This window comes from Haemorhous mexicanus, chromosome 30, assembly GCF_027477595.1.
Source record: "Haemorhous mexicanus isolate bHaeMex1 chromosome 30, bHaeMex1.pri, whole genome shotgun sequence".
NCBI classification, from domain to species: domain Eukaryota; kingdom Metazoa; phylum Chordata; class Aves; order Passeriformes; family Fringillidae; genus Haemorhous; species Haemorhous mexicanus.
Window position 1 is genome coordinate 4,887,146 of NC_082370.1, and position 19,500 is coordinate 4,906,645.

At 64.2% G+C, this 19,500-nt stretch overlaps 4 protein-coding genes across 9 annotated transcripts; 2 read left to right on the forward strand and 2 right to left on the reverse strand.

The window, feature by feature from the left end:
- Positions 1 to 202: 202 nt before the first annotated feature.
- On the forward strand, positions 203 to 3,131 carry KCNIP3 (potassium voltage-gated channel interacting protein 3). Of its 2 annotated transcripts, XM_059870516.1 has the most exons (8): positions 203 to 400; positions 1,293 to 1,417; positions 1,503 to 1,572; positions 1,655 to 1,725; positions 1,965 to 2,072; positions 2,151 to 2,255; positions 2,332 to 2,394; positions 2,701 to 3,131. In XM_059870516.1, exons 1-8 carry the CDS (start codon positions 298 to 300, stop codon positions 2,746 to 2,748), a joined length of 693 nt encoding a protein of 230 aa, XP_059726499.1. In that variant the 5' UTR covers positions 203 to 297; the 3' UTR covers positions 2,749 to 3,131. The 2 variants fall into 2 exon arrangements, with proteins under 2 accessions (XP_059726499.1, XP_059726500.1); XM_059870517.1 differs by lacking the exon at positions 2,332 to 2,394.
- Positions 3,132 to 3,745: 614 nt separating this feature from the next.
- Positions 3,746 to 6,053, forward strand: LOC132339896 (fumarylacetoacetate hydrolase domain-containing protein 2-like). Of its 2 annotated transcripts, XM_059870510.1 has the most exons (8): positions 3,746 to 3,813; positions 4,246 to 4,427; positions 4,848 to 5,064; positions 5,159 to 5,218; positions 5,289 to 5,451; positions 5,588 to 5,696; positions 5,764 to 5,851; positions 5,929 to 6,053. In XM_059870510.1, exons 2-8 carry the CDS (start codon positions 4,249 to 4,251, stop codon positions 5,989 to 5,991), a joined length of 879 nt encoding a protein of 292 aa, XP_059726493.1. In that variant the 5' UTR covers positions 3,746 to 3,813; positions 4,246 to 4,248; the 3' UTR covers positions 5,992 to 6,053. The 2 variants fall into 2 exon arrangements, with proteins under 2 accessions (XP_059726493.1, XP_059726491.1); XM_059870508.1 differs by lacking the exon at positions 3,746 to 3,813 and having other exon boundaries at positions 4,049 to 4,427.
- GPAT2 (glycerol-3-phosphate acyltransferase 2, mitochondrial) lies at positions 6,054 to 13,022 on the reverse strand. The gene is made up of 22 exons (XM_059870464.1): positions 12,952 to 13,022; positions 12,356 to 12,415; positions 11,706 to 11,822; positions 11,561 to 11,634; positions 10,591 to 10,701; positions 10,333 to 10,461; positions 9,595 to 9,694; positions 9,390 to 9,523; positions 9,214 to 9,313; positions 8,924 to 9,130; positions 8,601 to 8,711; positions 8,333 to 8,415; positions 8,147 to 8,241; positions 7,968 to 8,038; positions 7,619 to 7,862; positions 7,165 to 7,313; positions 6,993 to 7,070; positions 6,787 to 6,912; positions 6,589 to 6,709; positions 6,437 to 6,487; positions 6,276 to 6,331; positions 6,054 to 6,199 (listed from the first exon to the last, which is right to left on the reverse strand). Exons 2-22 carry the CDS (start codon positions 12,368 to 12,370, stop codon positions 6,083 to 6,085), a joined length of 2,289 nt encoding a protein of 762 aa, XP_059726447.1. The 5' UTR covers positions 12,371 to 12,415; positions 12,952 to 13,022; the 3' UTR covers positions 6,054 to 6,082.
- Positions 13,023 to 13,673: 651 nt separating this feature from the next.
- ELMOD3 (ELMO domain containing 3) lies at positions 13,674 to 19,287 on the reverse strand. Of its 4 annotated transcripts, none has more exons than XM_059870495.1 (10): positions 18,814 to 19,269; positions 18,606 to 18,675; positions 18,251 to 18,313; positions 17,954 to 18,045; positions 17,727 to 17,850; positions 17,027 to 17,149; positions 16,315 to 16,445; positions 15,738 to 15,814; positions 15,114 to 15,241; positions 13,674 to 14,626 (listed from the first exon to the last, which is right to left on the reverse strand). In XM_059870495.1, exons 5-10 carry the CDS (start codon positions 17,734 to 17,736, stop codon positions 14,472 to 14,474), a joined length of 624 nt encoding a protein of 207 aa, XP_059726478.1. In that variant the 5' UTR covers positions 17,737 to 17,850; positions 17,954 to 18,045; positions 18,251 to 18,313; positions 18,606 to 18,675; positions 18,814 to 19,269; the 3' UTR covers positions 13,674 to 14,471. The 4 variants fall into 4 exon arrangements, with proteins under 4 accessions (XP_059726478.1, XP_059726479.1, XP_059726477.1 ...); XM_059870496.1 differs by having other exon boundaries at positions 18,251 to 18,344; XM_059870494.1 differs by having other exon boundaries at positions 17,727 to 18,045; positions 18,251 to 19,287.
- Positions 19,288 to 19,500: the final 213 nt, after the last annotated feature.

Below are 19,500 nucleotides of genomic sequence, written 5' to 3' on the forward strand. Positions count from 1 at the left end.
ACCCTCCCGGCGGTGACCCCAACACCCGGGGGTGCTGCGGGCAGCGGGAGAAGCGCCCCTGGACCCCCTCCCCAAAAAACCCCAAACTTTCTTTGGGAACGCGCAAAAACCGCGGGAGAGCGGCGGGGGGGGGGGGGGGAACGGGTGCCAGGGGAGGAGGAGGAGGAGGAGGAGGAGGAGGAGGAGGGGGGCCGGACGGGCCGGCGGGCACGGGCAGCACCCGCCCCGCGCTGCCGCAGCTCCGGCGGAGCCCCGCAGGCTCTGGGGGGACCCCGGCGCCCCCCGTGCCCCGGGGCCATGGGCATCCAGGGCATGGAGCTGTGCGCCGTGGCCGTGGTCATCCTCCTCTTCATCGCCGTGCTCAAGCAGTTCGGCATCCTGGAGCCCATCTCTGCCGAAGGTACCCCCCGAGCCCCAATTAACCCTCATTAATGAATTAATGAGGTCCCAGCCCGGCTGTTCCCCGAGCAGAACCGGGTTTGGGTCTGGGGTCCCCTCGGGAGGGTTTGGGGGGAAGGATGAGGATTTGGGACTGGGGGGGAGAGGGCAGGACCCCCAAACTCCCATGCAGGGCCACGGCCCAGCCGTGCCATGGCCTGGGGGGACCCCCAGAGCCTCCCCAAACACCCGGGATGGGGACCCCCACCCCAAACACCCGGGGGGAAGGGGACCCCCACCCCAGAGCCCTCCCCCTGCCCCGTTAACCCCCAGGAGGGGGCAATGGGGACCCCCAGTGACCCCCAAACCTTCCCAAGGAGGGCCGGGAGGGCTCTGAGTTGGCGCTGACCCCAACAAGCCCCCCGAGATGGGGGTCACGACCCCACAGTGACCCCCAAAACCCCCTGAGGATGGACACAGGGTCCCCCAAGACCCCCCAAGTCCCCTGAGACCCCTCACACCCCGAGCTCGGGGTTCCCCCCTCTGACAGCGCCTGGCAACGTTCCGGGCTCCCAACCCCATCCCAAAATTGCTGAAGGGCCCCCCAGGGGCTTCCCGGGCTGGAATTATTAATGAAACATCATTTATTAATTACCTTCCGCTGGGCCGGGCGGGAGCAGCGGCGGCCAAGAGGCGGCTCGGGAACGTTCGGAGCCTCGGGAATGCGGGGAAACCCCCGGGACGCGACACCCGGGCAGCTCCGGGAACCCGGGGAGCTCCGGGGCCGCGGGTTTGGGGCGGTGGGGGAGGGTTTGGGGGGGAAGGGGTGTCTCTAAGGCGGGGTCCTTGCCCGGCGTGGGTTTGGGGTGCAGGGGGGGTCCCTAAGGGGTCTTTGCCCGGGGTCTCCCCCGCAGACAGCGGCGATGCCGACGTGGAGCTGCCGACGGCCCGGCACCAGCCCGAGGAGCTGGAGCAGCTGCTGGCTCGCACCAAGTTCACCAAGACGGAGCTCCAGTCCCTCTACCGCGGCTTCAAGAACGTGAGTGCGGGAGACCGACCCCCGACTCCCCAAATCCGCGCGTCCCAGCTTCCCTCGGGGTCACCGGCGCCGCTCCCCCCGCCAGGAATGTCCCAGCGGCCTCGTGGACGAGGAGACCTTCACGCTCATCTACTCGCGGTTCTTCCCGCGAGGCGGTGAGTCGGGGGTCCCCGAACCCCCGGGGGGCCGGGGCAGCTCCCGGGCGCGGTACCGGGAGTCACCGGCCGGTCCCCGCAGACGCCAGCTCCTACGCCCACTTCTTGTTCGACGCCTTCGACGCGGACCGCAACGGCGCTCTGTGCTTCCAGGTGGGAATTCCGGGTGGGAACGGCCGTGCCAGCACCGTGATTCATCACATCCTCCCCCCCCCCCTCCTCCTCCTCCTCCTCTCCCCTCCCGGCTGTGGCCGAGCTCTCCCCGGCGGGTGCCGGGTAAAAATAACGGGATCAATAGGGCTGAAATCCCCGGGGCGCCCCGGGATCGATGTGGCAGCGGCGGGGAGGGGGCGAGGGCCGGGGTGAGGGTCCCTCCCGCCGCCCCCCGGCAGGATTTCGCCGTGGGGCTCTCGGTGCTGCTGCGGGGCACGGAGCAGCAGAAGCTGAAGTGGACGTTTGACCTCTACGACGTGAACAAGGACGGCTACGTCAGCAAGGAGGTGACAGTGGGGGACACCGGGGGGGTGGCGGGGTGGGGACAGGCAGAGGGGGGGCTGCCAGCGCCCTGTGTCCCCCAGGACATGCTGGAGATCATGAAGTCCATCTATGCCATGATGGGCCGCTGCACCGAGGCCGCCCCGGGGGCCAGCGCGCCCGCCCAGCACGTGGAGCTCTTCTTCCAGGTGAGAATGTGCCCAAGGTGTCCCCAGGGCCACCTCCGGGGCCCCGCCCCGCTGAGCCCCGGCCGCTCCCTTGCAGAAGATGGACAGGAACGGGGACGGCGTGGTGACCTTCGAGGAGTTCCTGGCCACGTGCCAGGAGGTGAGGGGCTCTGGGGGGCCTGGGGGCACCGTCCTCATCCTCCTCCTCCTCGTTCTGTCCCCAAATGATGCGCCGGGGCCATCAGGAGAGAGAGGGACATGGTGGGAGGGGTGGGAGTGGGACAGGAGAGGAGGGACAGGAGGAGAGGCACGGGAGTTGGGGCTGGGAGAAGGATTTGGGGAGGCAGGAGGGTTGGGATGGGAAGTGCGGGACGCTGGGGACAGGAGGGGACAGGAGGGGACAGGAGGCAGATGGCAAAAGGGGGCTCAGGAGGGGGCTGCGGGGTCTCTGCTCTCTCCTCCCCAGGACAAGGACATCATGAGCTCCATGCAGATCTTCCACAACGTGCTCTAGACCCTGCTCCCCCCGGAGTTTTTCTGCTGTTTCAGACGAAGAAGAGGCAGGAGAAGTCCAGCATGTGGCTCCCAGAGACAGGACAGGACAAGGACAAGGACGACGTTGCCACCAGAGCCCCCCGGGCACGGTGCTGCCACCCGCCAGACAGACCCATTTTGGGGGGCTGAGCCCCCCTCGACACGGACCCCCCCCCGGCGGGGCAGGGACAGCACAAACCCGACCCCAGGGACTTGGGGACCCTCGAGATGGGACCCCGGGTGTGGGGGGTCTCCACATGGCAGCCGTGAGATGGAGCCCCCAAACACCGACCCAAAGCACAGCCCCTCCTCCCCCAGCAGCTTGGGGAGGGAGGATTTTATAAATAAACCAAACGGTGACGATTTAGGGGCAAAATGGAGTCAAGGGGGATGTGACAGATGCGCAGTGTCCCGGTGGTCCCTGTCCTGCTCTCGGGCCCTGCCCGTGGCCCGGTCCCTTCTCTCATTCCCAGTCCCTGCCCCGCTCCCAGTCCCATTCCCGTGCCTCTTCCAGTCCCTGCCCTTTTCCAGCTACCCGTGCCTCTCCCATTCCAGGTCCCGTTCCCAGTCCCTTCCCCGTTCCCATTCCCAGCCCCGTTCCTGTTCCCATTCCCTTTCCCGCTCCTATTCCGGGTTCTTGTCCCGGTCTCGGTCTCGTTCCCATTCCCATTCCCGGTCCCGTTCCCGTTCCCAGTCCCATCCCCGTTCCCAGTCCCATTCCCATTCCCTGTCCCGTTCCCATTCCCTTTCTCGTTCCCGCTCCCATTCCGGGTTCTTGTCCCGGTCCCGGTCTCGTTCCCGTTCCCATTCCCGGTCCCGTTCCCGTTCCCATTCCCGGTCCCGGTCCCGCGGCCCCGCCCCTCGGCCCTCTCTTCTCATTGGCTCTCATTGAAAATGAGGCCCCGCCTCCTGTGCCCTCCCATTGGGCGGACCGAAGGGGCGGGGTCTCGGCGCGGTGACCTTCAGGGGCGGGCGGCCCGTGACGTAACACGGGGCGGGGCCGGGGCCCGCAGCGCCCCCTGGCGGAGCGGGGGAGCAGCCGTGTGTGAGACCCCCGGGACGGGGGGGCCGGGAACGGGGGGGATCCCTAAAAACGGGGGAATGCCCGGGATCGGGGGGGGGATCCCTGGGAACGGGGGCATTCCCGGGCTCAGGGCTGTGTGGGAATGGGGGGGATAGCCCCTGGATCGGGGGCATTCCCGGGATCGGGGCTGTGCGGGATAAATGGCGGATCCCGGGATCCGGGCTGTGCGGGACTCGGGGCTGGGGGCGTTGTGGGGTCGGTGGAGAATCCCTTGGGACCAGACTGGGGATCCCCCGGGTCCGGGTTTGGGCAGGACCAGGGGGATCCTTGGGATTCAGCGGGATCGGGGCGGGGGGAACGTCCAGGGACCGGGAGCGTTTCCCCAGGGCTGCGGGGATTCCGGGTTGTGGGGGATCCCCGGGGCCGGGGCTCACCCCGAGCCCGGTGCCGCAGGGGATGCGCGGGGCGCTGCGGCTGGTGCGGTTCCGGGGGGCCGCGGGCGGGGGGCCCCGGCTCGGGCTGGAGGAGGCGCCCGGGGGGGACCTGGTGGATCTGAGCGCGGCGGAGCCGGAGCTGCCCCGATCCATGCGGGAATTCCTGGAGATCGGTCCCCGCGGGCTGGCGCTCGCCCAGAGGTGCGTGAGGCCAAGGGCGAGCCCCAGAGAAGGTGGGGGACCCCCAAAGGTGGGCGCTGCAAAAGCCGGCTCCCTCCCAGCGGTGGGGGAGCCACCAAAAGGAGAGGGAGCCCCAAAAGCGGGGATGTCCTCATGGATCCCCACAGGAGTGGCCACCCAAATCTGCGTGCTGCTTCGGATGGCCCCAAAGTGGGGTACCCCCAACAGCTGGCCCCCTAAAAGGTGGGGGGCACTCCAAATCACGGGTGACACCCCCTGATGTGTGACCTCCAAGAGAGCCTGACCCCAAAGAGTGGCTCCCAGAGGAGAGTCCCTAAAACACAGCTGACGCTCCTGAAGGCCCCCAGAAGCGTGTCCCCCGAGAAGGGGGTGCCCCCAGCGTCCCCCCTCGGTGCTGCCCGCGCGGCCGTGTCCCCGCAGGGCGCTGCAGTCGGGGCAGCACCGCGTGCCCCGGGCGGCCGCTCGGCTGCTGGCCCCCCTGGGGGACCCCCAGAAGGTGATCTGTGTGGGGCTCAACTACCACGACCACTGCCGGGAGCAGGCTGCCAAGGTCCCCAGGGAGCCCCTCATCTTCAGCAAGTTCCCCAGCGCCATCGCGGGGCCCTTCGATGACATCGTGCACCCCCAGGACACCAGCGTGGGTACCCCGGTGTCCCCACGGGGACAGCCCCCCGGTGTCCCCACGGGACAGCCCCCCGGGGATGGCTCTCCCAGCCCCTCTGTCCCCGCAGGAGCTGGACTGGGAGGTGGAGCTGGCTGCCGTCATCGGGAAGAGGGGACGGTACATCGAGGTACCCCCAGCCCCTCCCCGCCGCCGGGGCTCCCTGGGAGGTCCCCTGTGACTGTCCCCGCTGTCCCCAGGAGGCGGCGGCGCTGGAGCACGTGCTGGGCTTCACGGTGGCCAACGACGTGAGCGCCCGGGACTGGCAGATGCGGCGCAACGGGCGACAGTGGCTGCTGGGGAAAACCTTCGACACCTTCTGTCCCCTGGGGCCGGCCATTGTCACCAGGGAGGCGGTGCCAGGTGGGACAGGGATGGGACCGTCACCCTTTCTCAGCTGGCGCTGGTGCCATCATCGCCCCGTGCTCCCCGTTCGCCCGTGTTTCCCCCACGCTGGGGTCACGGTGGCACTGTCCCCGTGTCCCCGTGTCACCTGCAGATGTGCACAACCTGTGGATCCGCTGCAGCGTCAACGGGCAGCGCATGCAGGACAGCAACACCCGGCACCTCATCTTCGGGGTGCCCGCCCTCGTCGCCTGGGTGTCCCGGTAGGAGGGGGGGCCTGGGGACCCCCAAAGCCCAGGGGGCCGTGGCTGACACCCCCTGTGCCCCCAGGTTTGTGACACTGGTCCCTGGGGACATCCTGCTGACGGGGACCCCTGCGGGAGTGGGGGTCTTTCGGAAACCGCCCGTTTTCCTTAAGGTGAGGGGAAATGGGGGCTCGGGGGGGGACACGGGGGACCCCAGTGGGGACAGGTGCCATTGTGTCCTCCCTCGCAGCCCGGTGACGAGGTGCAGTGTGAGATTGAGGAGCTGGGCACCATCTGCAACAGGGTGGTGTGACGGTGCAGAGGTGCCCCAGGTCCCACCTCCCCCCGGGGTCAATAAATCCAAGAGCCACTGGGTCTCTGTGCACCGTTTATGGGTCTGGGGGCTACAGCTGGGTGAACTGCTGGATGAAGGCTGCCAGCTTCTCCCGGTTGGAGGCAGACTGGAAAGGCTGGGAGAGCTGCAGGGCGGGTCCTGTGGGGGTCTGCAGCTCCTCCAGCACCTGGGGGGGCACAGGGAGGTCAGGAGGGGAGGGAGGGGGCAGCAAAATGTTGGGGGGCTGGGGGAGCTGTGCTTACCCCCATGTCCTTGAAACTCTGCAGGGAGCTCAGGGCCAGGCTTCTGTCGGGATACCCTGTGGGGAGAGAGATCCCCGGGGAACCCCCAAATGCCACCTCTCAAGAACCCTCAGCCTGGCTCGGGGGTCACTAAAAGCAAGACCCCCCCCAGTTTGACTCACCATCCTCATCCTGGGCCAGGAATTCCAGCAGTGCCTCCACGTAGGCTGCCTCTGCAGTGGGGAGGGGTCTCAGATCCCACCCCCTGGGGCTGCAGCTGTGCCTCAGTGGCCCCAGGGAGTCCCAAGGGGTTCCCCACGCTGGGGGGTCCTACCGAGCTGGGGCCAGGGGGGCGTCTCCAGGAACTGCACGGCGCGGCCGTAGCTCCGCAGCACGGGGCTCAGCAGGCGGCACAGGAACGGGAGGAAGCCGGGGAAGCCCTGGGGCTCGCGGAGCTGGGGGGGCACACAGCCACGTCTGGGGGACACCAGCCTCCCCCCAGCCCGGGGGGCAGTGGGGGGACCCCCAGTACCTTGTAGCACTGCTTGGGGACGCCGTGCTCGCTGTCACTGTCGCTGTCATCGGTGAAGAACCCCAAGGACTGTCCCCGGCCGAAGCGCCGCGGGGCCACGTCACAGCCCAAGCACTCACCCTCTGCCTGCGGGGACAGCAGCTGCCACCTCACCTCGCAGCCACCCTGCCCCTGTGCCCCAGGAGAGGTCCTGGGGTGTCACCCACCTCCTCCTCCTCCAGCAGCCCCCCAAGGATGAGCTTGTCCAGGATGTCCAGGCTGTGGCAGTCAGGAGGCCGGCAGGGCTGGGGACACAGCAAAGGGGTGACAGGCCAGCCCCGTGTGCCCACCTGGAGCCCCAGCAGGGCTGGGGATGACAGGCCAGCCCCGTGTGCCCACCTGGAGCCCCAGCAGGGTGGGGGGCAGCAGCTGCAGCAGCTCCAGGATCTTGTGGAGCAGCTCGTCCCGGCTCAGCATGACCCCAGTGAGGCTGGAGGGCGGCCCCAGGACTGGCAGTATCTCCAGCAGCAGGGCACGGATGGCACAGGCTGAGGGGACAGGGGTGTCACCCGTCCTAGAGTCACTGAACACCCCAGTGTCCCCTGGCAGCCCCAATCCCCCTATCCCCATTCCCAATCTCCCCAGAGCCCCTTACCCTGGTGACACTGAATCCCCCAATATCACCAATCTCCCTGGCATCACCAATCCCTGCTGTCCCAAATCCCAGTGTCACTGACAACAGAAACAACACCCCTGGTGTTCCCCAGACTGCAGCCACGGCCCCTTCCCGGCGTCACCCATCCCCACAGCCCCCCTGCTCCCTGGTGGCCCCGGTGTCACTGTCCCCACTCACCGCCCACGGCCTCCCCGGCCAGGTGGTGCAGGACCCCCCCTGCCAGCCAGCCCAGCCGTGCCCGGGCCGGGGCCGGGGGGGGCCCCAGGGCAGCTCTGGGGGGGCCCAGGGGGGGCTGCAGCAGCCGCAGGCTGTGCCCCAGCAGCGCCCGCAGCTGCCCCAAGAAGCACACGGCCCGGCCCCGCAGCAGGAGCTGCTCCAGCAGCTTCGAGAAATCCCACATCAGCCGGGGCAGCAGCACCACCTGCGGACACAGGGGATTCCCACTGGGAATGCTGCTCCAGGGGAGAGGGGATTCCCGCTGGGAATGCTGCCCTGAGGGCACGGAGGGGTGGAACCCTCCTCCCACCTCCTGGTGCCTGTGGAGCAGCAGCGCCGCGGTGATTCCCACAGCTGTGACAGCAGAGCAGGCTCTGGAATCTGCAGTGGGAGAGGGGCACTCGTCATCCAGGGGGGATTAACCTCTCCCCATTCCCGAGCAGGGAATGCCATCCCAAGGGAGGCAGGGACCCCCCCGGCCCCCCTCACCACTCAGTGCATGCAGCCCCAGCGCCATCACCAAAATCTCCTCTTCAGTCCCCAAAGTGGGAGCCGAAGTCCCCAGGTTCCCCACACCCAGCGGGCTGGAAGTCAGGATGGGAGGGGTGAGGAGAGAGCTGGGAGCAGAGATCCAAGGGGAAAGGGGATCACTGCCCCCAGGGCTGGGCTCCTCACCTGCCCAGGATGGTGGGAAGCAGCAGCTGCTCCGGGCGATTCCCTGAGAGGACTGGCCCCACCAGGTTGCTGTCCACAAATTCCTGGCAATGAGGATGGAGGAGCCCGTGGCTGCTCACAGCCCTCAGCACCAGGAGCTCACCCTGGGTCCCCAGGGCTGGGAGGAGCACACATCTCCCCAGGATGGATTCTAGATCCCCCCCACCATCCCAGGAAGGGTCTCCCAGTGCTGGGATGGAAGCAGGGGATGGATCTGCAGCTGGCATACCTGCAAGGAGAAGGGCTGAGAGAAATCCACCTGGGCACAGCCACGGTGCCCGCAGCACAGGGCCTGGAACGCTGCCCGGAGACACGAGCCCAGCCCGAGGGGCCCAGGGGGCTGCCAGGACATGGCATCGAGAGGTTAGTGGCAGACTGGGGGGATGCCACTCCCCAGCGATGCTCCCACAGATCTGGGCTATGCCTCTCCCCAGGGATCTTCCCAGGGATTGAGGGGAACAGAGCTTCCCAGAGGTTTTGGGGAACGCTGATCCCCAGGGACACTGCCAGCGAGTGGGGGGAGCACTCCTGACCCCCCTGAGCCCCTCTCACCGCTCCAGCCTGCTCCACCCTGCCAGGAGCCACGTCATAGGCGATTCCCACCGGGACCAGCAGGACGTCGGGCACGGCCCCGTCCCGCAGCGCCCGGAGCAGGCGGAGCAGCCAGCGCCGGGCGGGGTCTGCCAGCCGCACGAAGGCCGAGGGCTCCTCCAGGAACAGCACGAGGGGCTGGCGGCTCCGCAGCACCTCCTGGACGTACTGGGGAGACACTGCGGCTACTGGGAGCTGCCAGCACCTCCCCGAGCGCTCCAGAGGGATTCTTCAGCCCAAACTGCACCTACCGCGTCCAGCACAGCGCCCGGGAGCCCCTCACCCCGATCACTCCAGGTCGGTGCCACTCCTGCAGGCAGGAAAATCCCTCCCAGGCGCTGGAGCAGGGACCTGGCGAGGGAAGGACACCGTGGGCACCCCTGCACGGCCCTGGATCCCCCGGGAGCCCCCCAGGGCGCTGCCTTACCGCAGGCCAGGGCTGGTGCCAGTGCTCACAGCCACCCTGGGCAGCCCGATGCCCTGGGACAGGAGCAGGAAGGACAGCAGTGGCCCGTCCACCGGGGACTGGTGGCTGCACAGGAACACCAGCGGCACCTCGGGCTGCAAGGGAGGCATCCTGGGCTGAGTTCCTGGCGTTGCAGGGGCGGGGAGGGCCTGGCTGGGCTCCCTACCGTCCTGGCAGCTCGCAGCACCATCTCCAGCTGCCCCAGGTGCAGCCGCACGCCCAGGAACACACGGGTCAGGAGCTTGGGGAGCAGCCAGTGGCACAGCCTGGGGAAAACTGGGAATGAGGAACTCTGCCAGGGACAGGGCTTCCCCAAAGCCACAAACCTCTCCTTCCCTAATCCCTGCTCAAAAGTCCCACTTTTATCACACGTGAAAGGCTGTGTGTGATGAGACATCCTCTTTTCCACTGGCAACCAGAGCTGCCACTGGGAATCCTGCATTCCCTCCATCTTCCTGTCCCACTCTGGGATCCCCAAATGCTCTCATTCCCAGGGGAATGCCTGCCCTTTAACAGCTCCAAAGTACTCTATTCCCAGTGGATCAGACAAAAAATGAAACCCCGGATTCCCAGCTGTCAGTGATGGGATGGGAAAGGGAAAAGAAAAGTTTTCTCTGCTTCCCTCCCTCCTGAGGGGTTTGGATTTTCTGGATCCTCAGAAGGAATTGGGGGAATGGCTCCAGGAGCTACAGAGGACCCCGAGGGCAGCCAGCCAAAGGATCCCAAAATATCCCCTGAAATATGCCAGCACATCCCCCAAAAGGATCCCAGAGGATTCATGTGCATTCCCCCAAAATCCCAGAACACCCCAAAAAGGATGCCAGGAACCACCCAACGGATCCATGTGCATCCCCCAGCAGGATCTGTATCCACCCCCAGAGAATTTCCCCACAAGCCCCCTGACCTCAGCAGCAGAGGGGAGAGCGGGGCCTGGATTTCCCCCAGGATCTGGCAGATCTCCTCCTTCCAGCGCCGCTGGGACCCCTCATCCCCTCTGGAGCCAGGCTCCGGGCTGGAGGCAGCATCCTGCACCCTGGGGAGAGCAGGGCAGGGGGAGCACCCAGCACCAGTGCTGGGGGGCAGGGAGCCTGGCTGGGCTCCAAAAGGATGCCCAGGACTGGGGGCCAGCCCCTCCTGGATGGCCCCAGCTGCTCCCACCCACCTCCTGCTGCTGCAGATCCGCTCCAGGAGCTCCCCAGGGCTCTCTGCTGGAATTTTCCACTCCCAGGCTGCGAGGAATCCACAGACCCTCCTGACCAGCCAGCCCCGGAACCTGGAGGGGACACACAGTGACATCCTGGCCAGTGGGGGCTGTTCCACCAGGATCAGAGCCCCCCCAGCCTGCCTCTCTGCCAGATTCAGGACATTTCTCCCCATTTCACAGCTGGAAATGTTGAGGCACTGGTGAACTGATGCTTCAGGCTGCCCAGCAGGAAGGAAAACTGGGATTCAAACCTGCGAATTACGGAAATTTCCCAATCTCTCCCCAAATCTGCGCTGAGGGCAGGGTGGGAGGGAACTTTGGGACATCCCAGAGCATGCAGGAAGGGCTGGCGTGGGACAGGAGAACTGCATTCCCTGTGATCCCAATGGATTCTTCCAAACGTTCCAAAGCTGAAGCTGGGAACATTTGGAACTGAATGGAGGATAATGACCCAACTCGGGAAGGAGAAAAGCAAAAAATTGATAATCCAGGGATCATTCCCTAAAGGGGAGTGGAGCTAAAGCAATCTGGCACCTCAAAAATGAAAAACCTGGAAATGGCTCTGTGGCAGCTCCTGCCCAGAGGAAAACGGGGGATAACCACAATTTTACCTTTCCTGCTATTTCTCCTTCTAGGGGGAAGTGGGGGAAGCGTTTTCCCTTTTCCCTGTGAGCCAGAGAGAAGAACAACCCTCCACCTCCCCACTCCTCCCACCAAGGCACGACCCCAAATCCCCAATCCCACGACTGCAGCACAGCCCAGACCCTTGGAGCCACCACCTCCAGCCTCCCAAAACTCATTAACGAGCTCAGTTTGTGATAACGAGGAACGGGGAGGATGGAGAGGGGCTCCCACAGGCATTTTGGTGAAACATGGGGGGAAAAGTGTTTGTGCAGGTGTGTTGTGCACAGAGCTCCTCCCTCCTCACCGCGTGTCCGCCTCCGTCAGGCGGCTGGCGTCGCGGAACCCCAGAGCCTCCAGGTTCTCGGGGTAGAATCCATCCTGGCAGGAAGAGCGGAATCAGCCCCTGCAGGAGCAGACCCCCGGTGCCCCAGGACCCCAGACTCTCCTACCCAGCTCCTGGGGGTGCAGGTCTGGCAGCAGCGCCCCGAAACTGGCCGGTGGTACTTGCCCAGGAAGGGGATGCACACATCCAGCTTCGGGTCCGAGGGGCTGATCCACGGTTGAATCTGAGCGGGGAAAGAAAAATGGGAAGGGGCACCTGGGAATGCCAAATGTGGGGGATGCGCCCCAAAACGCACTTGTGATGAGGGGGGGTTCAGTAATGGCAAGGAATAAAGGAATTTCAGCTGGGACAAGCTGGTGGCACTTTTTGGTGACTGTGTGGACCTGGATCAACCTGGACGCAGGGGAATTAATCTGGTTCTGGGGGATCAGCACCCTGGCACTGGGTTTTCCCTCCCTCAGAGACACAGATCCAGTGGGATCAACTGGGAAATATGGGCCAGAGGGCTCAGTGGGATCTGGGGAGACCGCAGACCCCTCATCAGCCCTTCCCATCCCCACCTCCAGAGTCAGGGGTCACCCTGGAACACTGGGAGTCCAATTCCTTGGCCTCCAAATTGGGATCCCCCTTCCCTTTCTGAGGGGTGGAGCTAACAAATTTTATTTCATAAAAAAAAAGGGAAAATGAGGAGAGCCTGGTATGATTTGGGGGGGATTCATGAGGGGCAGGCTGGTGGCACGGTGTGGTGTCACATACCCTGGGGGGTGTCATGGCTGCTCGAGGTCCTGGGTCTGCTCGAGGGTCCTGGGAAAAATCCTGCAGACACAAACAAACTCCTATGGAATTGGGGGTGTTTGAGGGGTTACACACCCCACACTCCCTACAGGGAATTTGGGGGGTTACACACCCCACACTCCCTACAGGATTTAAGGGGTTTCACACCCCACACTCCCGACAGGGAATTTGGGGGGTTTCACACCCCACACTCCCGACAGGATTTAAGGGGTTTCACACCCTACATTCCCTACCGGATCTGGGGGGTTACTCAACCCACATCCCCTAGAGGGTTTGGGGGGTTACACATCCCACACTGACACCCCACATTCCCACCTCACACTCCCCACAGGATTTGAGGATTTGCCCCGGCCCACCCTCACGGCCCGCCAGGCCCAGGTGTGGGGGCAGCTCCCCCGCACAGCCCCGGCCCGGCCCCGCGCAGCCCGGGGGGCTCAGCCCGGCCCCGGGGGGCTCAGCCCGGCCCCGGGGGGCTCAGCCCGGCCCGGGGGGCTCAGCCCGGCCCCGGGGGGCTCAGCCCGGCCCGGGGGGCTCAGCCCGGCCCCAGCCCCGCTCACCGCAGGCCCCGCGCTCCGGCCCGGCCCCGCTCCGCCCCCGGGCGGCCCGGCCGGAACCGGGCCCGGCCCCGGCGGAACCGGCCCGGGACAGCCCCCGGGTCCCCGTCACCCCCGGCTCCCAAACACCGCTGGGGTCCCCGGCCCGTCCCGCTCCCCCCAGGGCCGGTCGCCGCCACCCCGAGGCCACCAGCCCCGGCCGGTCCCCAGCTGTGTCCGCCCCACGCCTCCGAACCCACGGGGCTGCAGCGGCCGGGAGAGGCCAAGACGGCCCCGGTGCACCTGCGGAGGGGCGGGGGCCTCGCACCTCCGGGACCACGCCTGGAAAAGGGGGGAAAATAAAGGGGAGGAGAGGGGGGAAAAGAGGAAAAAAGCAAACAAACAAACCAACAAACTAGGAAAAGGGTGGTGGAGCCTCTTTCCCTTCTTGTCTCTTTTCTCCTCATCTTTTTCTTCTCCTTTTTTCCTTCTCCTTTCTATTTCTTTCTTACTTTTTTCCCCCCCTCCTTTTTTCTTCTCTTTTCTTTTATTATCCTTTTACACCATCCTTTTCCCCTTTTCTCTCGTGTTTTCTAGCCCCCCCATCCCACATCTCTACCACTCCCTAATGTGTTCCCACAGGTGCAAGACTCCCCTGACCCCCCACCACATCTCTGTTCCCCCAAAACACCTGAAAAGGATTCCCGCTCCCATTTCCACAATAACTCAAGAGCAGGACAACAAACTCCAAGCTGCTTTTGCTCAATTTATTTTTTTTTTTTTCCATCCAGGAGCATTCCCAGCCCCCAGGAATCATCACCCTCTCAGGGGGGCTGGGGCCACAATGTTCCATTCTCCCCCAGCTCCCACTTCTCCAACCCCCTCATTTCTCTCCAGATTTGGGCTTTGGGGGCTGCTTTCCCCCATTTTAAGGGGCCTGGGGACATTCCCAGAGGGAATAACCCTTGCCCTCCTCCTCGGAGCTCTCAACCCTGGTTTCTCTCCTCCAGAACACCTTTTTCACCCCAAAGTGGACTCTGGGCACCCCAGCTCGCCTTTCCTTGCCCCAGACACGGAGCCCAGTGAAAAACCCAAAACCCTCTTTCCCAGCAGATCCCTCATCTCCCCCTTTAAGAACTTCTTTGGGTGCTGACAGCCCACAGTGACCCTGGGCTCTGACACAGCCCCCAAAGTGGGGCTTACCCGTTCCAGGCGCTGCTGGGGCCGGGGTGGGAGCCAGGAACCCAGCACCACCTTCCAGCTCCACTGGGGAGGGTGAGGACCCAGGGGGGACCCTGGATTTGGGGTGGAGACAGGGACTATCCCAGCACCAGGCTGGGCAGCTCACGGAATCCCCTGCTCTACCACCTCCTCCTCCTCCTTTGCTTCCAGAAAGTTCCACCTGGAGCAGGCAAAATCCCGGCTCTGTGACCTCTCCTGGCCCTTCCTGAGCCCCCAAACCAGGGGAACACCGGTGTGTGTCCCTCCAAGGGCTGATCCACCAGCAGAATTCCCTGTGCAGTTCCCACTCCGTGTCAGAGCAGTCACGAATCTCCCTCCAGCTCCACCCCAGGGTCACAGATGCTGGTGAAGTGGACCTGGGAGGAGGGAGGGGAGGGAGGCCGAAGGCCACGGCTCAGGTAGGCTTCCAGGGATTTCAGCAGCTGCCTTGGCTTCTTTTTGGTGGATAATTCCAGCTCTAGAAAGATCAGAGGGGGAAAAGGTTGAGGAGAGCAGGCCTGGATGGTGTCAAGGGTCCAATCCACCCGGTGTCCTGACATTTTCCCTTGGGAAAGGGCATGCTCGTGCTTTCCCTGGGATGAGGGAGCAGAGTGCCAGCCTGAGCACCCTAAAACTGGAGTGCAGGGAAGATGGGGTGAAGCTGGAGCCCAGCAGTGCCAGCTGGACCCTGATTTTTGTGGGATACACTAGTCCCACCGACAGCATTCCTCTCTGGACTAAGTAATTCACAGACAAGGGTAAAGCTATGGCTCCCTGCCTGTGGAGCAGGGCATGTCCCCAACTGCCACCCACCTCGAGCATCCCCCTGGGGTGGAAAATGTGAGGAAAAACACCCCTGGGATAGGGAAAAAACAGTGGAAAAACCTCAGTGTGGGGATTAAACCGGGAATGTTTGGACTTCCCCGTGTCACTGGGCTGGGGAGGGAGAAGCTGTGAAGACAAACCCTTGAGGAAGAAGCCCGCGTTGGCCACGGTGCCGTGCTGCTGCTCCCAGAGGCGGGAGAGGCGCAGGAAGGCGGCGGCGTAGAGGTCGTTGAGCACCCCGATCACCTGCTGCCGCCGGTTGCACTCCCTGCAGGGGGAGGACAGACATCACTGACAGTTCAAATTACTGCCAAGGTAATAAAAAATCTGGTTTAGGCCCTGCTAGTCTAGCTAGGCTAGGAATAGGTTGGAAGTTCCCATGCGGAACGATGTTGGGAGTGAAGAGTCTGTGAGCAGGACACCTATCTTGGAGAGAAATATAAATCTGCACTTCCATAGCAATAGGTCTGTCCCGTGAGAATCCACTAAGGAAATGTGTAAACACTTGTAAATGGAGAGAGTCTTACACACACTGGCACTTTTAAACCAAGGAATTGATTGGCAAGGAAACTACCAGCCAGTTGGAGTTACACACGAGGTCTGTGAAAACTGCATAAAATGAGTTATGTGAATAAAGAATTGGCTCTTCTGCATGAAGAAACTGAGTCCCCTCTGATTATGAGAGCAGGAGAGGGCTCAGCCACCTTCTGGGCAGGGGAACAAGCTGGGATGCAGCTCGAGAGCCCAAACCCAAGCCTGCTCACCGGGAGAGCCGCTCCTCCTGCAGCGCCTGGATGACGATCCGGGTGATGTTCACAGACATGATGCAGAAGGGAAAATTCTGGAAAACAACAACAATTCCAGCATTGAGGAAGCTCAGATCGAAAACCCTCCTCCCCTCTGGCACCTCTGGCCCTTTGACACTACACCCATGCATTCACAAATCCACGGGACGGACCCATGGGATCCACGCACGGGGATAACAGCCCTACAGACCCGGGCTTGGATGGATGCTGAGGGGTGAGCCTATCTTGTACCCAGGCTTAAACCCGGACTCTAATGTCTCTACTCACTCCCATTTTCCTGTTGCCCAACTCTCCAGGCAGTTTATCCCCCTCCGAGGCAGTACCAGATCCCTAAATTCCCGTTCCCAGCATAAATGCAGCACTTGGAGCTCTGCTCCAGCCTGGATCAGGGCTCTTGGGCACCACCTTCATCCCCTCACGAGCACGAGGTGGTTCAGCATCCCAAAAAAACTCAGAAGCTTTTTGTTCTTCCCTCTCCCAGAGCAGGGGAATTCCAAGGGAGACCCCCTGGCAGGGAGGAGGGGGAAGGTCATGCCTGGGTTTCATGCTGGGAGAGCTGGAAAATCTCCCGTGCCAGCGGCAGCGTCCGGGAATCCAGGACAAAGAACAGGATCTGCATCAGCCCCAGCATTCCTGTCCCACGCAGGTCAGTCCCAGGATCTGCACCTGGGAAGGTGAGAGACAGCCTGGAGTCACCCCCTGCCACCTTCCCAGCTCCACGGGCTGTTTATTCCCTGTACTCCCTGTCACTGCCCTTCCAGAGCCCAACAATCCTGGGATTCCCTTTCCTGAGGGAAAGCTTTCAGGACACTTCCCTAATGGGGCCATCACCTCGCTCATCGGGGCATTAACCAGCCCCTGCTCCCCAACCCCACCACTCCCACTCCCACACCTTTCCAGGAGTTACCAGCTTTTGTAGGAATGGGGTACTGGGATGACCCAGCCAGCCAGTCCAGATGTCATACTGGGGCCAGTTTGGTTTAATTCTTCTATGGACAAAGGGACTGAGAGTGCCCTGGGAATTTTGTAGGGATATGGAGAGGAGGATTGGGGTGATCAAAGCCTGGGATCAGTTTTGGGGTCCAAGGAGGACACTGAGGTGCTGGAGCATGCCCAAGGGAGGCCGTGGAGCTGGCTCTGGAGCACGGGGAGCGGCTGAGGGAGCTGGGATGGAACAGGGAGGCTGCAGGGGAGGTTTGAATGGATTTTGGGGATGCCCCCAGGCAGAGGGCTGCTCCCTGTGCTACCCTGGAAGCCCAGCTCTTCCCAGTGTGCCCCGTAGCGCGGGCAGCCCAGCCTGGAGCGTGTCAGCTGCCGGTAGATGGTCTGCAGGATCCGCATGTGCACCCACTCCGAGTCATCCAGGGCACCTGCAGGGAGGGAGCCAGCACCCAGCTGCTCACAACACCCCTGGCGTCTGAAAAACAGCCCTCAGTGCCCCAAGAACACCCCCTGGCCCCCAAAAACATTCCTTGGCACCTAAAAAAACACCTCACGTCCTCCAAAAAATCTACTTGTTACCTAAAAACGCCCCTTGGCATTGTAAAACCCTCAGCAGCCAAACCCTAACCCTAACCCTGTTTTTCAAAAACACCCCTCAGCACCCAAAAGATGCCTCTTGGTGCTCAAAAGACCCCAAACTCACCCCTCAATACCCTAAAAAGCCCACAGTGCCCAGAAAATGTCTCTCAGTGCCCAAAACCAAACCCACACCCTCACAGCACCTAAAAATCACAGCTTGGCACCTTAAAAACCCCCTCGGCGCCCAGAAAAGGCCACTCGTCCCCCAGGGTTTCCATTTGCGTGTGCCCCCCTCATGCCAAGGGACTGGGTGATTCCCACCCCATTCCCCCCGGGGCAGAAGGGCCGTGGAGCCAGAGCCGTGCCGGGAGCTGTGCCAGCAGAGAGCAGGGCTGGCATCCAGCAGGGCACCCCGGGGTCACTCACACTGTGCCATGGCCAGCGCCAGCTCCTGCTCTCCGCGGAGCTGCGGGCGGAGCCGGGGGAGCCCGCGGAGGCGGCGGAGCAGGGCAGCCAGGATGCCGCGGCGCCCCGGAGCGCGGGCCTTGCCCTGCAGGAGAAAGAGCCCGGAGCGCTCAGGGAGCGCGGCCGCGGGCGGGGCAGGGGCTGGTGCCCCCCGCCCGGCAGGGAGCGGAGCCGGAGCCCGGCCGTACCCGGCTCGAGGGGAGCTCCGCGCTCTGGAAGTGCTGCAGCGCCTCCGTGAAGGAAATCGGAGGCGGGGCCGCGCCCGAGGTGTCCCCCAAGCCTGCAGGGAGGCAGGGAGCGGGTCAGACCCCCACGGAGCCCTGACTGGCCCCGAATGATCCCCGCTTCCAGGAGAACGAAGCCAAGGGGAACAAGGGGAGAAAGGAACCGGCCGCCCTCTCCCTCCCCTCCAGCCCAAATAATCCCCCTAGCTTCACCCCCACCCGCCCGCGGCTCCTTTCCCCCTTCCCTGTCAGTCCCAGTACCTGACTGGATCTCTTCCAGAGCCTCCCACTCCTCCCGGGCCTGGCGCTGCTCCTCGCTGATCCCTGCCCGAGGGAAGGGGTACCGGAGTCAGATCTGGGGGGCAGACACGGAGTGGGGGGCTGCCTCCAGCCCCCAGCCCTGCTCAGTACACCCTGCGGCTGCGTTTCCTCTTTTCCAAGGAAAATCCCAATCGGAGCCACCCCACAAGGTTTGTCTTGGGTGAGTTTGGGGAATGATATGGGGCCAGACGGATTGGACTGAGACATCCCCCCCTGCTTGATCCCTGGGGGCTCGCAGGTGACTTTCCCACCAGGAAACGCCACGGCTGATCCAAGGGAAGCAGCAAAAGCTCACCAGGCTCTGGGGGCTGCCCCTCTCCGAGCACCAGCTCCTGCAGGACACCTCCCTGCCCCAGAGCAGGAATCTGAGGGGGACAGAGGGAACAAACAGAGCGTCACCCCCCCGGCAGACCCCAAACTCCAGCTTACCCCCAATCCCAAGCTTTCCCCCCAGGGAACAGCCCCGGGAAGGCGGCTCAGGCCCCTTCAGGGAGGGTCTGTACCCTCAGGAGGATTTCACGTGGTTGTAACGGTAGGAATGGAGCAATGGGGGGAAGTGGGGGGCTGGCACCCCTGAGATGGGGCCCCCGCGGGTCTCGGCTGGGGGGGGCTCCGGCCGGACACGCTCGGGACGGGACTTGCCGGGGGCACAAGGCGCCGCCGCTCCTCCGGCCGCTCCTCCGGCCGCTCCGAGCCCCCGGCGCCGCTCATGGCCTGCGGGAGAGAAGGCTGGTGGGAATGGGGGCGTCCCGGCGGCTGACAGCCCCTCAGGAGCCTCCTGCTGCCCTCAGCGCCCGCAGCCCCTCAGGAGCCCGTCCCGGCCCCTCAGACCCCTCTGACCCTCAGCTCCCCCAGCCCGAGGCCGCCGCACTACGCAGGCGCAGCCGCGCTGCACGCCGGCAGCTGTAGTCCGCACCTCCGCCCGCTAGGGAGGACACGCGGGACTACAATTCCCGGCGTGCACCGCGCGACACAGAGGCGTGGTTATGTGGGCGTGACAAAAAAAGGGGGCGTGACAAAAAAGGGGCGTGGCGAAAGGGGTGGGGCAGGGCGGGGCCCAAGCGGCGGAGCTGGAACGAGGCCGGTGCCCGGAACGGGACTCGGGGCTTCCGGAGCCTGCAGAGGGGCGACCAGTCCTGGCGACACCAGTGCCAGCTGCCAGTGCCAGCTCCCATATCCCAGTGCCACCT